The sequence below is a fragment of the Tenrec ecaudatus genome, chromosome 2 (assembly GCF_050624435.1).
Source record: "Tenrec ecaudatus isolate mTenEca1 chromosome 2, mTenEca1.hap1, whole genome shotgun sequence".
Taxonomy (NCBI): domain Eukaryota; kingdom Metazoa; phylum Chordata; class Mammalia; order Afrosoricida; family Tenrecidae; genus Tenrec; species Tenrec ecaudatus.
Genome location: NC_134531.1, coordinates 281069496 through 281092839, shown reverse-complemented (window position 1 = coordinate 281092839; position 23344 = coordinate 281069496). Strand labels below are relative to the sequence as shown.

Sequence of the window (23344 nt, the reverse complement as noted above, 5' to 3'; positions counted from 1 at the left end):
TTTAGCAGCAGCCTGCAGGTCTCATAAGAACCCATCACCAATACTGACCCTAAGTTGACCCTTTGGGTCTCGGTGTGAAATGCCTAAGGATGCTGAGGGACCTTCAATATAGCTCACGTTGCCATGGTGCTTGCGCCTTGCCCAGTCATCCCAAGCCTGGTTTTGCTGTCCTTGCATAGAAGTAACTGACTTGGCCCAGTTTCGGTTCATCCCTCAGAGAAATGCAGGCTACACCCTCATGTCGTTAGAACTCCTGGAAGACACGAGACAGACCCCAGTAGGCTTTGTTTTTACTGAGTTTCTTGTTGCTGTTCTTAGGTGACGTCAAGCAGCTCTGACTCAGAGCGACCCTGTGTGCGCCAGAACGAAACCCCTCCCAGTGCTGCCCCACCCTCCAAATGCTCTATGGTTGCAGCCACAATCCATCTTATCAAAGGCTTTCCTCTTGTTTGGCTCACCCACGATTTTACTTAGAACGATGTCTTTCTCCGGGAACTGGTTCCTCCTGATAACATGCCCATGTTGGGAGACTCGCCATCATTGTTTCTAAGGAGTCCTCTGGCTATAATTCTTCCAAAGCAGATTTGTTTGTGCCTTTGGCCTTGGCACTTTCTATATTGTCACCAGCACCGTAAGTCAAGTGCATTGATGTTTTTTTCAGTTCCTTATTCAATTACTGAGCTTAATAGCCAGATTTCCTCCACTGCTAAGTAATCGTCTGACTTTGGTCTAGTTGTGTTGGAATAAGAAGTACCACACAATTACCTGACTTAATCACGGTGTGGGAGTTGTAGCAATAGTTGTCACCTATTCGTATTACCTTGTGATGTTCTCATCTGTGTCTTCAGCTTGTGAGAAACCCTGAAGATGGCTAAAGACGACTCAACTGTTCGTTGCTTCCAGGGCCTGCTGATTTTTGGACACGTGATTGTTGGTGTAAGTCAAGTGTGTTTTCAAGGGTGTTTGCTCTTCCTGTAATCAAGACTTTAGATTGCTCCAAAGTGGAAATTTCAAGAGGGAATAATGACATAATTACTGGCTGCCTGCATTTTTTTCCCTCTAAGAAATACATTAGTCAAATGTGCTAGTTAGAATTTAACTACATAAATAATTACATATAATCATGTAATGTATCAAAATATCATGGTTGAAAAAAAAGAGATTATTTCTCTCAACTTCCAAACGCAGAAATCCGTGTCCACAGGCCTACTCTTTAGTCCCTCTTTCCTGTTGCCCCTTAGTTTGATTTCCGTGGAGCCCTGGTGGCACAGTGGTCCTGTGGGAGGCTGCAGACCAACAGGTGGAAACCACCAGCCATTCCACAGGAGAAAGACTGGGCTTTCTACTCCCAGAGTCACTGTCTCAGGAACCCATGGAGGCAATTCTGTCCTACAGGGTCACAATGAGTCGGAATTGGCTCAATGGCAGTGGTGGAGCATGAAGTCCTGCTGTTAAGTTTGCAGGGGACAGAGGTTTGCCTCTTCTTGGCTTCATCATCCAAAAGAGAACACCAGAAAGTGACAGTGGCTCAAGGGTAAAGTGGTGACAGCACCGTAGGGTGGAAGGAGCGCTCGCTAGGAGTCAGGGCATCTGGTTGTTGACCTGACTCTGCCTCTCACTCCCTGTGTTGACTCTGGACAGGGCCAAGAGTCCTAACCTGTAGAATACAGAGGTTGAGAAAAATAATTGCCAAAGTTCCTTCTAGCTTGAACGTTCAATGGGTCTCTGGCCCTGAGAAGTAGGACGCTAACCAGTTCCCCTGCTACAATCCAGGAGTTTAGGAGATGGGGCAGTAGACACAGGGTAAGGCTTTGTACAAAAAGCTACTTGAGTGGTTTATGTCCCAAGGACATGATGGCCTACTATTAGCTGAGTCTTTTCCCAAAAGCAGGAAGACAAAGCAGCAAAGGAAGGATGGAAGTAGCTGTTTGATAGCCTGGCAATGAGGAATTTTCCAGTTGCTAAAGGCCTATGCAGGATAGGGAATTAGGCTCTTTCACCCATTCCATATCCCTATACCCTTTCCCGAGTCTGTGATCCGGGCAGCCACACTGACCGATTCACTCTGTCCCCAGATGTGTGGCATCGCCCTGACAGCAGAGTGCATCTTTTTTGTATCTGACCAGCATAGCCTCTACCCACTGCTTGAAGCCACCGACAATGACGACATCTTTGGGGCCGCCTGGATCGGCATGTTTGTTGGCATCTGCCTCTTCTGCCTGTCTGTTCTAGGTATCGTAGGCATCATGAAGTCCAGCAGGAAAATTCTTCTGGCGGTAAGACCTGCACACTCTTCCCAGTTGTCCTCCAGACTGATTCGGATGGATGGTTTCTCCTTCACTAAACACAAAGCTTTGACTTTCGGGGGGCAGGTGGAAACAGAATGTGAGGTCCCAAGTAAGGAGGAGGATGAGGATGAGAGCAAGTTCTGAAGAAATTGAACAGGTCAACCCTGCTAAGTGCTTTCCAGATCCATACTTCTCAAATGAGTGTATCTATGTGCCTGGTGGCAGGCTATAAGCTACATAGGCCAAAAGGAGAGATGGTTGAAAACTTGTTCATAAGACTTGTTTTCTAATTGATCACCTGATTTTCTCTTACTATTGATGTTGTACGTTGCCACCTAGTTCGCTCTGAATCATGGTGACTCGGAATACCACAGTACAACACACTGGGTGATCATGTACCTTCTTGACAACCAGTGGTGCGTTGTAGCCCATAGTGGTGGCCACTGCTAACCACAACAGTGTTGTGAGTGCCTTCCAACCTAGTATCTCATCTTCTGGCACTAAATCAGATGGTATTCCGCTGCAATCCATCAGACCAATTGGCGAATTTTCATTGTAGTGGAAAGCCAGGATTTTCTTCCGAGTCTGCCTTAGACTTGAAGCACCACTGAAGCCTCTCCTCCGCAGGCGACCCTGCTGGTATTTGCAAGACCAGCGGCACCATTCCCAGTCTCACAACAACACACAAATGACTGCAACACACCTGATTGACAGAGGAGTGACACGGAGTTTAAAAGATTATTTTAATATTAATTGGGCACTGATATATCCAGTTAGAACAAAATGTGCGTGCATTTTGTAAGACAAAGCATGAGCCTTTTCAGAGAGATTTAGCTTAAGGCTAAGGACCTTGTGCAATGGCCTACACATTCTGCCATTCAAGGATCCTGGGGCAGAAAACCTTGAGAAAGCACCACTGTAGCACACAGCTCCGCTTCTTGCCTCCAGGAGGAAGCTTTCCCTCTGCAGGCAGAGAAACACTTCTGCACCAACCCACAGAGAAAAAGATCATGCCCTGATTTACAGGTGGAAGCACGCTGAGCCAGCCGAGCTAAGAAACTTCCATGTCGGGGCTGGACAGCTCCTCTCTGCCCCTCGCTCAGAACTGTAGTTTCTCACAGTATCCTGAGAAACCAAACAAAGCCTCACTCCCATTCCCACCCCTGAAAGGGCACCCCTACTTCTAAAAAACAAGTCCAGCAACTTCAAGGACCTGTCAGTGGACCTTTGTCCTGGTACCCTGGGAATGCAGAACAGAAACATTCTCTGGCTCTTGGGCGTGAGCTCATCATGTGACTGCTTTGAAGTGGAATGGCACCCACTTTTGGAGGGTGGGGACCAGAATGCAGCCAAAAGGAATGCGGTGAAAGGGGAGAGGAGAGTCGGGGGTCCCTAAAAACAGCCTTCACTGCACCCTGGGCCGACCAGGACTGACCTGTTCAAGGCTATTTCCCACCATGCCCTGCAGGGAGCAGAAGTGCAGCCTCCGCACCGTGCATCCTTTCTAGTGTCGCTAAGCGACTCCGTTCCTCAAAGCTCTCCATAGCATCTGCGACTGGGTCAATGATGAGATGCTCCCGCTCTTAACACTAAGGTCAAAGTCTATTTGAGGGCAGCAGAGCATCCTGCTCAGAGATGGTCCCCTTACCTAGAGAAAGAGAACAGACAGTGACTGAAATTCTCTCAAACAAGGGCCCAAAGCGGAGGAAGACCAAGAGAGAACTCCACATATTTGCCATCCTGAAACTGGAGCAGTGTTCCGTGGAAGCGCACGCACACATGCACACACATACACACAAACGCACACCCCAACCTCAACAACAGCAACTAGATGACACACAGTATATCCTGTTTCACCCACTGATCCAATGGAAATATCTGGAGTAGGTTGTGGGTGAGAGAAGACAGTGACTAGCTAGTGTACCCGGACAGCGTAGTGGGTTATGTGTTAGGCTACTGACGATTAGGTCAGTGATAAAAAGCTACCAGCCACTCAGAGTACAGACTTAGAGTCTCTATAATCTATAGAGGGAGTTCTATTCAGTCTTATAGAGACATTGTGAGTTCGAATCAACTCCATGTTAGTGAGCTTGGTTTGGGGGTTTGGGGCTGAGGGCCTGAAGGCTGTCTGTTCCTCTATGATGATACTAGAAGAATTCAGCCCCATTCAGCATTTCCTGCCCTCTGTCATCCTAAATCTTCAGCAAGCCAGAAAGAACATTTCCCCTCTTAGAAGGGAGCTGGGAGACGCTGCATAGAGTCTGGTCACTAAGACTCTTGCCAGTTATCAAGCTCACGCTCACACACACGCACACATCAGTTTGTTCCCTTGTTTTGTTTTTCCCATTTAAAACAAATTCAGAAATCTAGGCTGAGAAAGCTCTAGATTGGTCATCTCTGAGGAAATGAAGAGAACTGAATGGTTATGCCTCTCACACCAATTCTAGCTCCAAACAATGTATCCACGAGGGTTTGTTGAATAACTCCATGCATGACTGCATCATTACATCTAATGATATTTATAGTTATTATATGCTAAAGATGTAATGATCGCTTGTAGGGGAGCCTCTCTTTGAGGGTAAATGCAATTCTTGTTTGTTTTCCTTGCAGTATTTCATTCTGATGTTTATAGTCTATGGTTTTGAGGTGGCCTCTTGTATCACAGCAGCAACACAGCGAGACTTTGTAAGTATCTTCTCACAAAAAAAAAACACCAAGCAAAAATGTTAATAAGTCATCACTATCATCCTAAGCAAGTAATAAAATAGCTGATGTGCATTAAGTCCTCACTATGTGTCAGGTACCAGCTCTCTGGTGGGGCAATGGTTTCTAATTGCCTGCTAGCCAAAAGTTCAACTGTTTTCTCCTGTGAGACAAAGATGGAACAGTCCACTTCTGTAAAGATTAAAGCCTGAGAAATCCCACAGTGCAGTTCTACTCTGTCCTACAGAGCCACTAAGAGTGGAGTATAGTCAAGTCTAAGTGACTTGCCGGGGCTGGGTTTGGTTTATGTGTCAGGTACTCTTATTATATATAATGTCATTTAAACCTCATAGTGACCCTATGAAATGGGTAGTATCACAAAAATATCTGAGGCTTCAAAAGGCAAGGTAACTTGTCTGAAGTTACTCAGATGGTCAGCGAAAGAGCAGCCAAAGCAGCGTGACTCCTGGGACTCAAGAATAAGCATGGGTGTGTATATATGTAAATGAATTCATTCATAAAGAACGGAGGCATTGGCCTATATACCTGTATTTATATGGCAATATACTGAGGTAGTGTACAGACTTTGGGCCTCTGCTCATAACCTGCCTCAATGCAATAACACTTTGTTCTAACAACCTGGCATTCTGTGATGCTCACCCTCCCAGCACAATCGCTGAAGACAAAGTGGATGCATAAGCAAAAGTGGTGAGGAAAGCTGATGGTGCCCCACTATCAAAAGACAGAGCATCTGGGGTCTTAAAGACTTGAAGTTAAACAAGTGGCTATCTAACAGAGAAGCAACAAGCCCACATGGGTGAAGCACACCAGTCTGTGCGATCATGAGGTGTCACTGGGACTGGGTAACAGGCATCAGAAGACACAAAAGAAACCAACAAAAAAACATATTATTGAGAATGAGGGGACTTGGAACAGAGACTCAAAGCCCATCTGTAGACAATGGGACATCCCCTCACAGAGGGGTCACAGGGAAGGAATGAGTCAATCAAGGTGCAGTAAAGCACCGATGAAACACATAATACTCCTCTGGTTCCTTGAGGCTTCCTCCCACCCATCCCCTGCTATCATGACCCCAGTCCTGCCTTTCACTGAAGGCTAGACAGGTGCATGTGCACAGGTACAGATAAGAAATAAGAGATCATGACACACAGAATCCAGGAACAGGAATGGGAGTAGTGATACCAGGAGAGCGGAGGAAGGTGGAGAAAGGGGGGAGGAAGGGGAAACCGATGGCAATAAGCAACACATAACCACGCATACACCCTCCAGGGGGACGGGTAACAGAAACCATGGAGGAAGGGAGGAAGCGGTTGGTTTAAGATATGAAAATAATACTAATTTATAATTTATCAAGGGGTCATGAGGGTGGTGTTGGTGGAGAAGAGCTGATACCAAGGGCTCGATAGAATGTAAATGTCTAGAAAATAATGATGGCAACACATGTACAAATATGCTTGATACAATTGACGTACGGATTGTTATAAGACCCGTAAGAGCTCCCAATAAAATGATCTTTTAATAAAAAAGAAAATGGGAAGAGGATGCTTTGAATCAGGGGCTCAAGTGGGAAGAAAATGCTTTGAAAATGATGATGGCGGCATATGTGCAAATGTGCTGGACACACTGGATGAATATATGGATTGTGATAAGAGCTATAAGTGCCCCCAATAAAAGTATGGGGGGTGGAAAGGCTCTCACCGCCATGCTTGTTATTGCTCTGCAATGGCCACCACATCGGAGACTTACTCTCAGTTCAGCATCCTTCCCTCCGTTTCTTTATTTCCCTCACCTACACCGCCCTACAATACCTGTCCATAACAGGCTCACTCAGGCTGTTCTCACTAAATTGGGGCTTGGGCAGCCAGAAACAGCTTCATACCCTCCCCTGCCCCTGCTTGGAGGTTTGTATTAAAGTTGCTCCCCGCTGCAGACATTCAGTGCTACAGAAATGGGCTGATAAAACTACTTCCCCTCCCTGAGCTTTAGTGCGCTAACTCTTCCTTTTGTATTGCCTCCCTCAATAGTTCACAACCAACCTTTTCCTGAAGCAGATGTTGGAGAGATACCAAAACAACAGCGCTCCAAATAATGATGACAAATGGAAAAACAATGGAGTCACCAAAACCTGGGACAGGCTCATGCTTCAGGTAATAGCTCGCCAGCTGGGAAGATGCCATTTTGTTTCTAAACCCGTGACCGAGTTCGGAATGAAGGTCATATATGAGGGTTATCGTCATAGATGGAATTGTCTTCGAAAAGAGCCTTGGGTGCAAAATCCATCTAGTTTATTGACAAGAGGGTCTTCACATGACTCAGGGGAATGCCTAGATGTATATTTTATTTCAAGACATGATATTGATTGACTTCCATTTACGGGGGTGATATTGTAAAAGATGCAGATGAATCACACATTCTGCCTTTTAGAGCTCAGGTGTCACTGACATAAAAAAAAATCTGTGCCTCTCCTCATCCTCTCTATTGAAGGCTGTGAAAATTGTTATCTGTGTTTCTTATTTCTTCATTTCCATACTTCCTCTTGGCTAGTCCTTGACTTTATTTGACCCTCTAGTTTTCTCTCATTGAAAAGCATACCATTGACTTATGGGCTTGGACTGCACTGGGGTGGGATGTTTTCCCAATGTTTAATTGCTCTTGTAGATAAAATTCTTCCTTATACACATATGAAAAAAAGAAAAGAAAAGCATACCATCTACCCATGTTTACTTCAAGTAGCATCAACAGTTCAATAAGTAAATACTATTACATGCACAATTCTGCACTAACCATTTTCTGTGTGTAGGTACATGGATAGACGCAGAGGCTGAAAGGATGTGGGGGGCGGGGAATGGGACTATACCCATTCATATATATAGGGTTACCAGAGGATATTGTGCCTTTGCTGCAAATACAGCCATGAATGTGATGGATGTGAGGTTTAACCAGACCTCTTGATAGGTTGTGTTGTGAGGTCTGAGGGCTCAGAACCATGGTCTTGACCACATCGGGGTCAATTGGCATAACATACTCCACAAATGTTCTACATCCTACTTTGAAGAATTGTGACTGGGATCTTAAAGGCTGGTGAGCAAGTATGTAAAGTGCAACTATTGTTCTACCCTTGTCCTAATGAAGGAATAGTGAAGATACATGGTGTTAGGATGTATCAACTAGACAAACAAATCCAGAGACACGCATATGTGTGCAAGAGAGAGCTTTATATCAAGAGGTAATTACATATCAAGCAAGCATCCCAGCCCAGTCCAGGTCACATCCTTAAGTCCAATACTACCCCATAAGTCCCTCTTCAGATTCTCGCAGCCACGTGCAATGATGCAAAATGCAGGAAAATCACAGACTGGTGGGTGAAATGTCATGTGGATCCAGTGGCGGAGAACACAACTCTAGGAGTCTGGTGGGTCTCCAAGTGGCTCACCAGCAGGAAGGTGAAGCAGTCAGGGGAGGACGCCCAGACCCCTCCCTATGAGAAGGTCACACCCACAAGGAGGCACCATCAGGTTGTGACCTGATTGACAGGCTAGACTCCACCCCTACACATTTATATCTTCAAGTGTGTGTAACTACCACACACATGAAAACAATTAGTCCAGCAGACTAATGGACCCTGTGAACATCCACTTCCATGACCCAGAAGAACTAGAGGGTGCCCCACGACCACTACCAAATGCTGTAAAAGGAATCACATTAGAAGGCTGTGGGTAGGGTGAGGGAAAATTAGGAACAAACTTCAAAGTCATAGAAAAGACCAGGCTTATTGATCACCTAACGTCTGATATAACCCCTGAGATTGTAGCTCTTAGGTCTGGAAATGAACTCATCTCGTGGCTCAATTTTCAGCCAAATAACATGCAGGTCTACAAGTGGAAGAATAACAGTAAGGCGGAACACACGTTTTAGAATAATGAGCCATTTGACATTGTAAAAGGGGCCATTTATGCAAGGACAAAGTTTAGAAGGATTAAGAAAGAAGGGGGAATGGAAAGAGGAAACAGAGATGGAAGGGGTGGGATAAGTGATGTTACACTGTGGCGGTTACAACCAACAAAATGAAATAAATTTGTTTGACTTGCTGAGTAAGAAACATCTTCTCTGTAAAATTTCAGCCAATTTATAATAAGGTAGTTTTTAAACCCAAATCTTCCTGAATATCCATCATCACCCTGTCAAACCTGCATCACATCCCCATCATTCTAACAGCACAAAGACGACTCAACCCACCCAGTTCCTTCTGTCTGTTCACAAAAGTGATTCAAAAGTCAAAGATACCAACTTATTCCCTCAATCCTATCTCATCAGATAAGTATGTCAGTGCTCTAAATCTTAGTGGGACAGCTACCAGAGAAGATGGAAAACATTTTTAAACACAGCAATTTCTTTTTCTTTTTATCATTTTATTAGGATCCCATACAACTCATCATGATCCATGCACACATCAATTGTGTAAAGCACATTGTACATTCATTGCCCTCATCGTTCTCAAAACATTTGCTCTCTACCTAAGCCCCTGGCATCAACTCATTTTCCCTTCCCTCCCCATTCACCCCTCCCTCCTGAACCCTAGATAATTTATAATTTATTATTTTATCATATCTTACACTGTCCGACGTCTCCCTTCACCCACTTTTCTGTTGTCAATCTCCCAGGGAGGAGGATATATGTAGATCCTTATAATCGGTTCCCCCTTGCTACCCCACCCTCCCTCACAGCAATTTCTTTTTCAAATAGAATTTTATCTAGGTCATACCCTAAGTTAAAAATAGAAAAGTAAAATGAGAACAATTATTTACACAGCTCTTTCATAACTAAATTTTTAATTCAACATTCTGATTCTCAATTTGCTCATATTAGTTGCCAACATAATATTATTAGAATAATAATATTCTCTAACATTGTTGTGTATTTGTAATAATAGTGATTAACACTTATTAATGGCACCTATGGTCCTTATGAGCAAGAACCAATGGTGTTGAAGGGAGAAGTTCAAGCTGCACTGAATGCATTAGCCAAGAACAAGGCTCCAGAAATTGACAGAATACCTATTGGAAGTATTTTAACAAACCGATGAAGCTCTGGAAGCACTTACTTGTCTATGCCAGGAAATTTGGAAGACTGCTACTTGGCCTACAATCGGGAAAAAAAATCCATTATTTGTACCCATTCCAAAGACAGGTGACACAACAAAATGCTCAAACTATAGAACAATATCACTGATGTCACATGCAAGGAAATTTTTTGCTGAAGCTCATCTAAGAACGGTTGTAACAGTGCATTGACAGGGAGCTGCCTGAAGTTCAGGCCAGATACAGAAGAGGACATGGAACAGGGGGTATCACTGTTGATGGTAGATGGATCTTGGCTGAAAGCAGAGAATACCAGAAAGATGTTTGCTTGTGTTTTATGGACTATGCAAAGGCATTTGACTATTTGAGTCATAACAAACTGTGGATAGCCTTGAGAAGAATGAGAATTCCAGAACTCTCGATTTTGCTCATCCAGCACTTGTCCACGGATGAAGAGGCAGTGGTGCTGACAGGTCAAGGGAAGGCTGCATGGTCTTAAATTAGGAAAGGTGTGCATTGGGGTTGCGCCCTCTCACCATACTCCTCAATCTGTATACTGAGTAAATCATCAGAGAAGCTAGAGTATATGAAGAAGAAAGTGACACCAGGTTTGGAAGAAGGCTTATTAACAACCTGCATATGCAGGTAACACGGGATTGCTTGCTAAAGGTGAGGAGGACTTGCTGATTAGGATCAAGGATGGCAGTTTTCAAGGGTTGCAGCCTGCACTATGGATCACAAATGGACCGACAGCAAGCATCATGATAAGTGGGGGAAAGGTGGAAGTTGGCAAGGATTTTGTCTTGCTTGTATCCACTACCAATGCTCATGGAAGCAGCAGTCAAAAGGTCAAAAGGCAGGTTTCATTAGGGAAATCTGCTGCACAAGACCTCTTTAAAGTACTGAAAAGCAAGGATGCTACTTTGAGGACTAAGGTGGGTCTGACCCAAGCTACCCATGGAAAATGGTATTTTCCATGGCCTCAAATGCATGTGAAGGTTGGAGAGCGATTAAGGAAGACTGAAGAGTTGACGCAGTTGAAGTGCGGTGCTGGTGAAGAACGGTGTCAGTCCCATGGACTGTTGGCTAAACGGACAAACCAATCTCTCTTGAGGAAGTACCGCCAGAGTCCTCCCTGGTGGGAAGTATGGTACGACCTTGCCGCACATCCTTTGGACATAGTGTCTTGAGAGAGCAGTCCCTGGAGACGGACATCCTGCTTGGGAACATGGAAGGGAAGACCCTGCATGAGCTGGATGGACACAGTGGCTGCAACCAGGGGCTCGAGCGTAGAAACAATTACGAGGATGAGAGAAGAACCGTGTCTTGTTCTGCTGTGCACAGGGTCATCTGGGTCTGAAGCGACTCCATGGCACCTAACAGCAACATGGGTCGGCCACTGGACTAAACACTTTAAGTATGTTAGCTCATGTATTAATACATTAAATACATTAATACTTATGTTATTGTTTATAATGGCATTTATTATTTTTTAATGTTTTGTCACATTTCTTTATTCTTCTAATAAAGTAGTTTCATAAAAAATTATTGTTTGTGATTTATAGTAATAGATTGCTTTATTTTATTAATAACATATTTAAATCGATTAGCTCACAACTCTATATTCACCCCAAGTTTAATGAAACAAAGTCTTGGTTTAGGTTAACTTGTCAAAAGACAACAGAGCTCATTAATGACCAGTAAAGTAAGAAATGTAAAAAAGCATTTTGTAAACGCTAAAATGTACGTTGTTAATACCTCCAGCTCTAGTCTAGGAGAGTTTTAGAAAGTTTTAGAGAGCTTTAGAAAAATTATGATACTCTTTCCACATAGTCTTTCTCCATAAAACTCTCCATTACTACATGGGTGTTTCTAGCAAAGATCAAGAAAGAGAATTCTGTGTCTTTCTCCCACTGACAGGACAATTGTTGTGGTGTAAACGGTCCATCTGACTGGCAAAAATACACATCTGCTTTCCGGGCTGAGAATACCGATGCTGACTATCCCTGGCCTCGTCAGTGCTGTGTTATGAACAGTCTTAAAGAGCCAGTCAATGTGGAAGCCTGCAAGCTAGGAGTGCCTGGTTACTATCACAGTCAGGTAAGTCCTCCCTGCCTCCAAGACCCGCCACAAGATTCTTCTGCGTTTCATGAGCAAGTACTGGTTAACTGCAGATAATAATCTCGCCGTAGGAAATTCGACATCTTTCCCCCTAAACTATTTCCTTCTCTGTGAGTAAAAGGAATGCAAATTGATGTTGAGCTGATTCTAGCAGAGTCATATTTTAACAAAATTAACAAAACACAATAATCGATGTCGCACAATCCAACTGTGCTTAAGTGAAAAGTACCTGTACAATGTATCCATTTAGTATTGCAAAAAATATTTGCAGTAGACAAACACTTGCCCTGTTTTAGAAAAATGTAAATTTAAGGGGTGATAACACTAAAAGATTGTTTCGTCATTTCCAAGACAATGACCATTGCTGAGGGTAAATGTGATCATTGCGTCTCCGCATTCCTTATTCCGTGGTAATGTTGTTGTTAGTTGGCACTTGATTGCGCCTACTCCTGAGGACCCGCACAACATGCTCTTTGGGGTCATCGGCATGTCTCAGTGCATTGTGGCAGCCTTCGTCCAGTGCCCTCCAACCTAGGGAAGGGCTCATCTTCCCGCACCGTATCGGACAACATTCGGTTGTGATCCATGGGATTGCTAATGGCTAGTTTTCAAAAGGAACTCATTAGGTCTTTCTTCCCACTCTGCTTTACTTAAGATGCTCTGCTGAAACCAGTCCACCGTGGACGCCCTGTGAGCATTTGAAATACGAATGGCATCGCTTTCCGTATTATAAGACCCACAAGCTACCGCAATATGACAAATGGATAGATGGGTGGTGGGGCAGTGGTTGTTCTGACTGGGTACCATCCAGTGAACTCAGACTCAACGCAAACCCATAGACTATCATAGAACAGCGCTCATTGGGCTTCCTAGGCTGTAAACTTGCCAGGAGCAGGTTCTCAGAGACCTGCTGGGTTCGATCCAAGTGTTAATCTCTAAGGACGTAAACATTTGTCCTTTTCACTGTAGTCATTTTAATGGAAGATAAAGTTGGTGATTTAGGTGGAAGGTAGTTTACATAGAGATGACTTTTGAGCTTCATGATGATCATGGGCATCAACACTTATTGAAAACTTAATAAAGGCTAGACACTATTCCAAGTGCCATACGTGTATTAGCTCATTTGCTACTCAAAGGCAAGCTCTAACTGAGCCCTAGCTTACATGAAACGGGGATCTGAAATATAGATATAATTATCACATAGCCTGAGGTCACACAGCTAGTAAACAAAACAGGAAGAAAATCCCAGTGGTTTTGCTCAAGCACCTAGCTGCGAAGCCAATAAAGAACTTGATAATATTCCTGGAAAGTCCTGAAGAGACTCTCCTATCCCTGGAGCCAGCCTCTGAAATGTGTACAATGCTTCATAAGTTACCACACTGAGAAAATCTAGGGGTGTGCCAGCCAGGTCACAAAATAATTGACAAGTGTCAGGCTTGTTGCTTTGGGAGTACATCAGCCATTCTGCACTTTCAGAATGAAGCACACTGCAGTGCTGATCACAGGCCACATTTGGTTGCGTGCCTGGACTATGAGTGGCTGCCTCAATCCAGGAAAAGGACCTGGGAATAGGAGAGGTTAATATTTGGGGGGATGCAAAGAAGTTAGACAAAAGGAGGAAAGAAGGAAAGGCAAAATGTTCCAAAGCATTCATTCACAAAGGCAGAACCATGCCTACCAGATTAACATGTAACAAACAATAAAGCAGAGAAAGGGATTACTGTACAGAGGTCTTCAAAGCAACCCCCATTCAGCTTTACAGTAACATTGTATTGGCACTGGATTCACATGTGGGGTCCGGGTGATTCAGAACCGACTTGTGAGCACCTGACAACAGGGCTCAAGTGGAAAGCCAATGTATTGAGAATGGTGATGGCAACAAATGTACAAATGTGCTTGACACGATGGATGGATGGATGGATTGTGATGAGAGTTGTACGAGCCCCCAATAAAATGATTTTTAAAATAAATAAATAAATGCATTGCCTATATTCACAATACTCAATACAATGAGCACTCTCGGGATTAATAAAGTGCTTTCAGCATTTCAATGTTGGCCCATGACATCTCATCTTGATTGGATTATAGTGTGTACAAACTGTAATAATCTTCTTTGAAAGCGACAAAAAAGGAGCTTGCCTTCAGATGAGCAGTTCATTTCAATGAGACCCTTTCTTTCTAAATATCATAACATTTAAGCCATAAGAACAAACTGAAAACCATTTACTTTCCTCAAATTTTAGGAAAAGATAAAATTTAATCCTTTCTGCTCTTGCCTTCAGGGATCTCACACACATTTTGATAACCCTCCCTGACAGCTCCGCGGCCTCAACTGCCCTCAACATCTCCATCTCCACCACTCACCAACTACATCTCACCTTCAGACTCACCTTCACTCAGTCCTTCACCAAGTCTGTGAGTCCCGAACGTGTCTGTTACTGACTCTCCATGTTGCTTACGTTCTCAGCCTCATTCTTTCTTCCTCGTCAACACAATCTCTCACCTGGCAATCCTCTCTGATTCTCCCTATCCTGGTCTCCATATGGTGTCTGAATCCCTGGTGCTGCCACTTCCCCCAACCACAATTATTTTCCGCAAAGTGGATGTGCCACCTCAGTAACCAGTATACACGACTTCTATTATTGCAGTTAACATCTCCAATTGTATCATACTTCTTTATTCATCACTCTGCCTTTTCTATGAGCCTCCTTGAGAACTATTATTCAACTATCTACTTCACTTAACATAATGTTTGACATAATATAGGTTTAACATAACGTAAATCATGGAGGATGAATGAATTAATAAGACAGGCAAATGAACAAACAAATAACTTCTTTCCACACCCATACTACAGCTTTTCAAGACTTATAATACAAAAATGTTGCTACAGCCATAAAGCTAATGCATATGGTGGAATATTCATAAGCATTGTAATAGTAGAGCTCAGCCAGAATTTTACATAAAATTTCAGATGAAAATATATTGATTTTACTTCAGCATCCTTCTGCCCCAGAAACACTATGTGTAAGTTCTGAGCCTACACTTCTAGAACATTATGAATGATGGGACTAAGGAAGATCCAGACAAGCAACTGTCCAATGATTGAGAAGCCTAGACTAAGTGAGACTGCAAAACCTATTGCCATCGAGGAGATTCTGACTCCTAGGGACCGGACAGCACAGAGTAGAACTGCCCTGGTGGATTTCTGAGATGGTAGCTGTTTACAGAAGTAGAGAACCTCACCTTTCTGCCTTGGAGTGGCTTATGTTTAACTCAGCCCACCAAGACTTCACTAAGTGAGAATAAGTGAAAAAAAAGAAGACTCTTGTCTTCAAGTTCCATGAGGACATAACCCATTTCTGCCTTGGCACAACTGAAAGCCTAGCATCCAGCATAGTATCTGGCACCGGGCATGTGTGGGATCTCGTACTTATGATTGAGTGAATGGCCTCCTCCTAGCTTTGCTGGATAGATCAAGCACATGCTGGCTATAGGAGTGCTCTGTGAACCATCGGATGTGTCACGGTGTTACTCTGTAGTCACTACTTCATATCATGCATTTATTCATTCTAAAAATCTGCCTGCTTGGATAGGAACTGGAATCCTATCCAACTGGGAGTCCAGGACAGATGAGCCCCTCGGGAACAGTAGTGGAAGTGGTGATATCAGGAAGGTGGAGGGAGGATGAGGGAGAAAGGGGAAACAGATGACAAGGTCTACATGTAACCTACTCCCTGGAGGACGGACACCAGAGAATTGGGTGAGGAAGACATCGGATGGAGTAAGATATGATAAAATCATAATTATTTATAAATTATCAAGGGGGAGGGGGAAGGGGGAGTGGGGAGGGCAGAGAAAAATGAGGAGCTGATACCAAGGGCTCAAATAGAAAGCAGGTGTTTTGAGAATGATGATGGTGACATATGTACAAATGTGCTGGACACAAATGATGCATGTATGGATTGTAAAAAGAGTTGTATGAGCCCCTAATAAAATGATTTAATAAATAAATAAAATGTGCCTGCTATGTGCTAGGCACTGTTCTAGGTTCTACTAAAGATTCAACAATGACTAAGACAAAATCCTTGCCCTCACGGAGCTTGCATTTTAGTATAGGATACAGATAGTTGTGGGATTCAGGTAATGTAACAAGGTTGCTGCCCTAATGACTGTTTAAAGTATAACAAAACATGATGAAAGGTAATTTACTGTTCCATAAAGTTAATAATTAAATAACAATAAGAGAGGTACATAAAACTAGATTACGTTGTAAGACTTTTAAAATATGGATAACAATATTAAAGAATACCTGACAAAAACAATACAACTGTTACTTAAGATATTTACATATTGCTTCCTGATTGGCGTCCTCATTTGCATGAAGTATTCTTCGCTTTTTTTCCGAGTGTCTTCGGCCGTGGGATTTAACCTTAACCAGTTTTTCAATGTATGAGTAGGAGCCCATTCCTTTAGAGGTGGGCCACGTAGACAATAGTCATTGTGTTTGATGCATTACAAACAATTAGGCGACTTCTCTTCTTCATCTTTGAGAAATCCCTTTCCACTTTTGCTGAACTGACAGCAATGGTTCTGACAATATTTTGAGCTCTTTGAACGCTTCCGGGAATTGCATAATCCACTCCTAACATCTCTTGGGAACTTGGAGCACAGCACAAAGCTGAAACAGACAACAGCGCGTCGTCCTCTGGTTCTTTGGCTCTTTTCCTCTTTGCCTTGTATGTCTATCTACTGAAGTAACAAGTGCAAAGGAATAACCATGTTGTATCTCATCAAAAGTATAACAAATGTTGTGAATAAATAAATATTGCCAGTACAGTTCCATCTAATTTTTTAAACATATGGACGAAATGAACATTAGTATCGGTGCTTCGAACAGTGTTGTGCGGAGAAACACCAAGAGTAAGGAATATAATTTTGTGATTTCCATGTTGGGCAACTGCCCAGTCACCCACCTTAGAAAAAAATCCTGATTACAAGTGCCATTTTAATAACCAATTTGCTGAATTCGACCAAAAAAATTAGATATCAGTTCTTCTGCATAGGTGTGAAATGACTGTTATCTCACCACTGGATACAGGCAACCCGTTACCAAACAAAACCTAATGAAATTCCAGGGACTGATAGATGTCATGAGTAAGCAAAAAGGAAATGATGTAGGAAAAGGTATTTTTGGCCAGGATAAAGCAATTTTACTTTAAAAAATAAAAAGAAAAGAAATCATACCCTCGCACAGATCATCAGTAAGCTATTTTGACATAGAGGATCACAGTCCAACACATAACCACTATGCCACCAGGGCTCCTAATAAAATATTTTGGGAATGAAAAAAATAATCATGTTTTATTAAGAATAGTTTGCAATGCCTACAACTCAACATGAAAAAGAAGTCATGGTAAAACAGCAACCCTTTTGTTAGATTGGGTGATTAAAAAGATTCAAATAATAACCCCCCTCAAGGAGGACAAGATAACAAAAATGTGGGTGAAAGGGTACAGTGATCGGTGTAAGATATGAAAAAAGTAGAATAGTGTTTATTAAGGGTTCATGAGGGTGGTAGGGTGGTGGAGGGAGGGTATAAAGAGGAGCTGATAGCAAAGGGCTCGAGCAGAAAGATAATGTTGTGAAAATGATGATGGCAATGTATATGCAAGTTCACTTGATATAACTGATTTACAGATTATTATTATATGTGCAGGAGCCCCAATAAAATGATTTAATAGTGTTAAAAATGGAAATAAATGCAATATTGAATATCTTGCCCAACAGAATTATTTACATTCAAATTCCCTCCGCAAAGCAGTGTTAGTAACTGGCTATCCACAAGGGTGTGAAACGAATCTGTTTATGTTGAAATGGACTTAGAAATGGCATTTAGTCAAGTAGCAAGCTAGTCTTCCACCAATCTCTCACATCTTTGTTTCTGGTTCTTTCCTTCCCCTGTGGAATCCTCGCTCCCCTAGGGCTGCTATGAGCTGATCTCTGGGCCAATGGACCGACACGCCTGGGGCGTTGCCTGGTTTGGATTTGCCATTCTTTGCTGGACGGTGAGTATACCTGGCACATATGTCATCAACACCTCTTTTGGTTGCTTAGAAGATGGTGAAAGGAGAGGCTTTGAGATTCCATTAGTTACTTCGACCAGTCTAGAAGGTGTGGAAGCAAAGTCTCACACCTAGGTTACACAAGAAGTTTTTTTTTAAAACATTGGATTCTCACAGAAAGTAGGTAAACGTCCCCAAACCAAGGAAGATGCCCTTCCCTAGGGGCCACTGCCTTTACTTGACTGACGGGAATCCATTGGCCTTTGGGGGCTAGAGAGCATCTGTCCCTTACTCAGATCTCTCCTTTCTGATATCTACTTTGTCACTTCCATACAATGAGATACCAAAGACTGCCATTTCCTATCTGTCTACCAGATTCCATCTGGCTGATGCCAACTCTGGGCGACACCGGTGTGTCAAAGCAGAACCGTGTTCCTTATGGTTTCAATAGCTGTTGATTCTGGGACTCGGTCACAGGTCTTCCTCTCACAGCACTTGCTGGTGGACTCAAACCTCCATTATCTCAGTTAGCAGCCAAGCACGTTAGCCAAGTGCATCAATCTACTAATTTACTGATGGATCAATTTATTAATCTGCCTAGTTCCTCCCCAAAAGCTTCTTCTTCCTGTCTCAGCTTTCCCATTGGCTACTTTATCTAACCAACTGCAGCAGACCATTGGTTCAGTGGCTCTCAACCCTGACTGCATGTTAAAAACCTCCTGAGAAGTTTTATTTTGTTTTAAAACATTCCTGAATTCCACCCTTAGATATTCTGATTCAGTTAATCTGGACGTAGAATCTACACCACCTCCCCCCCGCCTACACACACACACACACACAATTCAAATTTGTCAATATTGTGAATCATTGCACTAGGGCAGCAGTTCCAAACTTTTTGGTTTCAGAAACCTTGTATACTCTCCAAAATTATTGAAGACTCCAAAGAGCTTTTGTTTATATGGACTATGTATACTGATATTTCCTCAACTTAAAATTAACACAGAACTTTCTAAATAACTTGTTTAAAAATAATAAGTCAAATAAGTAATTACAGTATTAACACATTTATGTGAAAATGATGATTTTACAAAGTTAGCATTGTTTAACATTTTTGCAAATTTGTTCAATGTCTACCTTAATAGAAGATAACTAGATTCTCATGTTTGCTTCTTCATTCAATCTGTTGTGATATGTTGCTTGGCTGAAGTTTCTTTTTTTTAAATCACTTTATTAGGGGCTCACACAACTCTTATCACAATCCATACATATATTCATTCATTGTGTCAAGCACATTAGTACATTCATTGTCCTCATCATTCTCAAAACATTTGCTCTCCACTTAAGCCCTTGGCATCAGCTCCTCTTTTTCCCCTCCCTCCCCACTCCCGTCTCCCTCATGAACCCTTGATAATTTATAAATTATTATTTTGTCATATATTACACTGTCCAACGTCTCCCTTCACCCACTTTTCTGTTGTCTGTCCCCCAGGGAGGAGGTTATATGTAGATCCCTGTAATCGGTTCCCCCTTTCAACCCCACCTTCACTCTACCCTCCCAGTATCGCCACTCTCACCACTGATCCTGAAGGGATCATCTGCCCTGGATTCCTGTGCTTCCAGTTCCTATCTGTACCAGTGTACATCCTCTGGTCTAGCCAGATTTGTAGGGTAGAATTGGGATCATGATAATGGGTTGGGGTGGGGGGAGTGTGCGGAGGAAGCATTTAGGAACTAGAGGAAAGTTGTATATTTCATTGTTGCTACAGTGCACCCTGACTGGCTTGTCTACCTCCCCGCGACCCTTCCGTAAGGAGATGTCCAATTGCCTGTAGATGGGCTTTGGGTCTCCACTCTGCACTTTCCTTCATTCACAATGATATGATTTTTTTGTTCTGATAATGCCTGATAAATGATACCTTTGACACCTCATGATCACACAGACTGGTGTGCTTCTTCCATGTGGGCTTTGTTGCTTCTGAGCTACATGGCTGCTTCTTTACCTTCAAGCCTTCAAGACTCTAGATGCTATATCTTTTGATAGCCAGGACCCATCAGCTTTCTTTACCACATTTGCTTATGCACACGTTTATCTTCAGCCATCATATCAGGAAGGTGAGCATACAATGATATGATTTTTTTTGTTCTTTGTTGCCTGATACCTGATCCCTTCGGCACCTTGTGAGCACACAGGTTGGTGTGCTTCTTCCATGTGGGCTTTGTTGCTTCTGAGCTAGATCGCCACTTGTTTACCTTCAAGCCTTTAAGACCCCAGATGCTATATCTTTTGATAGTCAGACACCATCAGCTTTCTTCACCACATTTGCTTATGCACCCGCTTTGTCTTCTTAGCTGAAGTTTTTGAAGAAAATCCATATGTGCATATATCTTTATTTTAATAACTTCATGGGAAGATAATTGTATATATTATTCTATAACTTAAACCCATTACCACTGAGCTTATTAGATACTATAATTAATATGATTCTCTGTCAATAGGATACAATTCATACTCTGTTACATTAGAATTCATTGGTGAGTCTTGTGCTTTGCATGAATCTTTTACTCGTGTTATAGAATTATGCATTTGGAAAAATATTAGTTCACCGTATTATGAACAGATAATATATCTTGACAGATTTCGTTATACAATTCCAAAAACCCATAGATATTGATATTCCCACATTGGGAAAGACTTTAAGTGTTAGAAGGCTATGTAACTCATAGTGACAGAGCATTCTAAAAATGTGCTAAAGGGTCAACACTTAATAAAGTTACTGATTAATGCTTCATCAAGGACAATCTCAAAGAAAACCAGGGGTCGTTTTTAATGGCAAATGCATACCAGTGAAAAAGGTAATGGCGACTTAGACTATTTAATAAATCTATTGATTCTTACTAAGATGTCAGCAGTTTATCTATTTTTTGCATCATCGGTGACAAAAGCTAATAGAATCTTTACAAGGTTAAAAAATAGAGACCCTTTTGAGGACCCCTATTATGCCATAAGTGGTGGTGCTAACAGGTAAGGTTGGACTGCTAATGACCAAGTTGGCAGTTCAAACCCAATGGTCTCTCTTTGGGAGAAAAATGAGACTATCAGCTTTTGTAAAGATGTGTGGCCTTGGAAACCCTATGAAACATTTCTACTCTGTAGAGGATCACTTTGAGTGGTGATTGACTCAACAGCAATGAGTTTTGAGTTTTATTGTGAATACCCATGACTTCCTGGAAGATGGCGACTGAGTAACACATACCAGAGGGATTTCGCAGAAATCAGCCCAGGAGAGTTACTAAGAGGGAAATTCAAAATTGCTGGATTGCAGGAGGAGCATCAAAAAGAGAGAAATAGGGACCAGACTTCAACCCGGTGCTCCAAGATGTGAATGCAACATGCTGGCATGAAATAGGGAACCAGTGGAGAGGTCTGAGCGGCTGGCCCCAAACCCAACTATATGGACACCTGCCCCTCCACCAAGAATTTATTTCAGAGGACAGCACTGAAGCTGCAGCTCAGGGAGAGTGACATATCTGATCAGAGCACATGGGAGCAAATGAAGCGGGAGGATGAGAGAGTGGAGTATATCCTGGCCCACAAAGCCTTGAGGACAATATTCCTGCTCAGAGCAGCCAATCCACAGAGAAGACCATATGGCCAGCCCCATTATGAGTCTTTACATCCCTCTCTGACCCATAGCCCTACAGGGAACAACACTGGAGACACAGTGTGGGAATTCCACCCTATCTGATCCCACCACACCGAGGCAAAACACTAAGGGTGTGCAACAGAACAGCAAGGGGAACAGAGCAACGAAGTCCCCAGGGAATAACAAAAATAGACTTTGGGGTCACGGCTTGGCACTCCATCAGACTTGACCAGAAAACACTCCTAAAGGCCAACAAACAGTCCTTGAACTAACTACAAGCTTTTCTTTGTTGTTGCTGCTGCTGTTGTTTTGTCATTGGCTTACTGCTGTTGTTTTCTTTTCTTTGTTGCTTGGGTTTGCTCTGTCTTGTTTTTGTGCATGCTTTTATCCCCGCAGTTCTGTCTAAATAAGATAGGCTGGATGAACAATCTGGATGGGAAAACAACGGGACTGACAGTTACAGGAGGACATGGGAGAGGGTGGGGTGGGGGGAAAGGAAGTGGTGTTAACAAACCCAGGGCCAAGGGAAAAACAAGTGATCCAAATTGGTGGTGAGGAGGGTGTAGGAGGCCTGGTAGGGCATGATTAAGGGTAATGTAACCAAGAGGAATTACTGAAACCCAAATAAAGGTTGAGCATGATAATGGAACAAGAGGAAAGTAAAAGGAAATAGAGAAAAGAGCTAGGAGGCAAAGGGCATTTATAGAGGTTTAAATACAAGCATGTACATATGTAAATATATTTATATATGATGATGCGGAAATAGATCTATGTGCATATATTTATAGGTTTAGTATTAAGGTAGCAGATGGATATTGGGCCTCCCTCCACTCAAGTACTCCCTAAATGCAAGAATACTTTCTTCTATTAAACTGGCATTCCATGATGCTCACCTTCCCGACACAATCGCTGAAGACAAAGCAGGTGCATGAGCAAATGTGGTGAAGAAAGCTGATGGTGCCCGGCTATCAAAAGATATAGCATCTGGGGTCTTAAAGGCTTGAAGGTAAACAAGCGGCCATGTAGCTCAGAAGCAACAAAGCCCACATGGAAGAAGCACACCAGTCTGTGTGATCATGAGGTGTCAAAGGGATCAGGTATCAGGTATCAAAGACCAAAAAAATCATAACATTGTGAATGAGCGGGGGTGCGGAGTGGGGACCCAAAGCCCATCTGTAGGCAACTGGACATCCCCTTATGGAAGGGTCGCGGGGAAGAGACGAGTTAATCAGGGTCCATTGTAGCAACGATGAAACCTACAACTTTCCTCTAGTTCCTAAATGCTTCCTTTCCTCCACTATCATGATCCCAATTCTACCTTACAAATCTGGCTAGACTAGAGGATGTACACTGGTACAGATAGGAACTGGAAGCACAGGGAATGCAGGACAGATGATCCTTTCAGGACCAGTGGTGAGAGTGGC

General features: G+C 42.8%; 1 protein-coding gene across 1 annotated transcript in view; it reads left to right on the top strand.

Moving 5' to 3' along the window:
• Positions 1–23344, top strand: part of UPK1B (uroplakin 1B) — a 40099-nt gene that overhangs the window by 15171 nt on the left and 1584 nt on the right. Inside the window, exons 2-7 of the mRNA XM_075543454.1 lie at positions 849–936; positions 2076–2276; positions 4899–4973; positions 7037–7159; positions 12011–12190; positions 18196–18279. Of these exons, the coding sequence (XP_075399569.1) occupies positions 868–936; positions 2076–2276; positions 4899–4973; positions 7037–7159; positions 12011–12190; positions 18196–18279 (732 nt within the window). The 5' untranslated portion in view covers positions 849–867. The remainder of the gene's footprint in view (positions 1–848; positions 937–2075; positions 2277–4898; positions 4974–7036; positions 7160–12010; positions 12191–18195; positions 18280–23344) is intronic.